At 41.7% G+C, this 1,842-nt stretch overlaps 1 protein-coding gene across 1 annotated transcript in view; it reads left to right on the forward strand.

Annotated features, from left to right (window-relative positions):
- ZNF106 (zinc finger protein 106) overlaps positions 1–1,842 on the forward strand; it is a 44,919-nt gene that overhangs the window by 21,008 nt on the left and 22,069 nt on the right. Inside the window, exon 9 of the mRNA XM_017861506.1 lies at positions 525–723. Within this exon, the coding sequence (XP_017716995.1) occupies positions 525–723 (199 nt within the window). The remainder of the gene's footprint in view (positions 1–524; positions 724–1,842) is intronic.

Raw genomic sequence — 1,842 nt, forward strand, 5'->3', positions numbered from 1 at the left:
GCTTTTATTTATTTATTTATTTATTTATTTATTTATTTATTTATTTATTTATTTTTGAGACAGAGTCTCACTCTGTCGCCCAGGCTGGAATCCAGTGGTGTGATCTCGGCTAACTGCAACCTCTGCCCCTGGGTTCAAGTGATTCTCCTGCCTCAGCCTCCCCAAGTAACTGGGACTACAGGCACACGCCACCATGCCCAGCTAATTTTTGTATTTTTAGTAGAGACGGGGTTTCACCATCTTGGCCAGGCTAGTCTCAAACTCCTGGCCTCAGGTGATTCGCCCACCTCAGCCTCCCAAAGTGTTGAGATTACAGGTGTGAGCCACCACACCCAGCCCAAAAGCTCACTATATAATTACCTATCTTTTTCCTAAGTGAAAGGCCTTTGCTTATTGTGCAGTCTTCATAGTGAAGATGTGTAATCAGAATTGGAGTAGTCTGATAGAGGAACTAAGCTTTAAGGGGATCTACTTTTGGTTTAATCTAGGGACTGCTGTATTGTATAATAGTTCTGATTTTTGAGGGTCTTTTCAGACTCTCGCAGACATGTCTCTGAAACCTCCTCTTGTTTTCCAGAAATATCTTCAGAGCCAGGAGATGATGATGAGCCCACAGAAGGAACCTTTGAGGGGCACCAAGCTGCTGTCAATGCAATTCAGATATTTGGGAACTTACTATATACCTGTTCAGCAGATAAAACTGTCCGGGTTTATAATCTGGTGGTAAGTTGATAGAACATGTAGTATGTTTTTGGTTGCAGGTTTTGGAAAATCCAGTTTATACTCTTTTAAACAATAAAGGGAATTTGTTGGCTGTCTGGAGGAAGGAGTGGGCCTTAGATTGACTTTAGATGCATTTGATCCAGTAGCTCCGCAAGGTCATTGGGGACTTAATTTCTTTTTGTCTCTCTACTCTGCCTTCTCTGGTATCACCTCTTTCTGAAAGCTAGTTCCCCTCCTGCTCACAAGGTAAATGTCAGGAGCCGCTAGGGTCTCTTTTTCCCTCCCACCAGCACAAAAGGGTCCTGTGTTTTATTTCCTGAACGATCACCTTTGCCTGTGGCAAAAGAGGGTTGGGATTACACCAGTGGTCTTGGACTGTTCAGGTCCCAACACTGGAGTTGGTAATGGGGTCACTTGCATAGCAGCTACATAATAGAGGAGGGATGAAGTGAATATGGGGAAGTATTGCAGGAGGTATTTTCCCTGACAAGTGATTGATTACAAGTAGAGTTCGAGTTATTAAGGAGAGCAACACTTTTACACTGCCTCACACTTAGTATTATCTGATGCTTGTTACTCTCAAAAGAATTAACTTTTGAGTTTTGAATTTGAATCTGTTCATAAACTAATTATGAACAATGACAGCTTAAGAAATTTGAGGAACATGATGTTGTCTGAATGAACACCATGAAAATATTTAAAATTGCTAGAGTCAGTGAAAATTTAAAAGTTAGATGACAGACCACGAAAATGTGTTTGCTACAGGCAACAGGTATGTAGATTCCTTTAGCTTAATGATATGAGGATTAACACGAATGACTGAAAAAAGGAAGCAACGCTACCAGGATGTATAGGTGTAAGATCTAGGGGAACAGGGTATCAAAATATGTATGTGTATGTATACATGTACATTCTAAATAGATCTCAGTATGTGCACTGAGATAACATTTGGAATGTACTCGTAAGAAACAATACCAGAGGCCGGGTACAGTGGCTCACGCCTGTAATCCCAGCACTTTGGGAGGCTGAGACGGGTGGATCACGAGGTCAGGAGATCAAGACCATCCTGGCTAACCCGGTGAAACCCCGTCTCTACTAAAATACAAAAAACTAGCCAGG

Source organism: Rhinopithecus bieti, unplaced genomic scaffold (assembly GCF_001698545.2).
Source record: "Rhinopithecus bieti isolate Rb0 unplaced genomic scaffold, ASM169854v2 scaffold_495, whole genome shotgun sequence".
Lineage (NCBI taxonomy): Eukaryota > Metazoa > Chordata > Mammalia > Primates > Cercopithecidae > Rhinopithecus > Rhinopithecus bieti.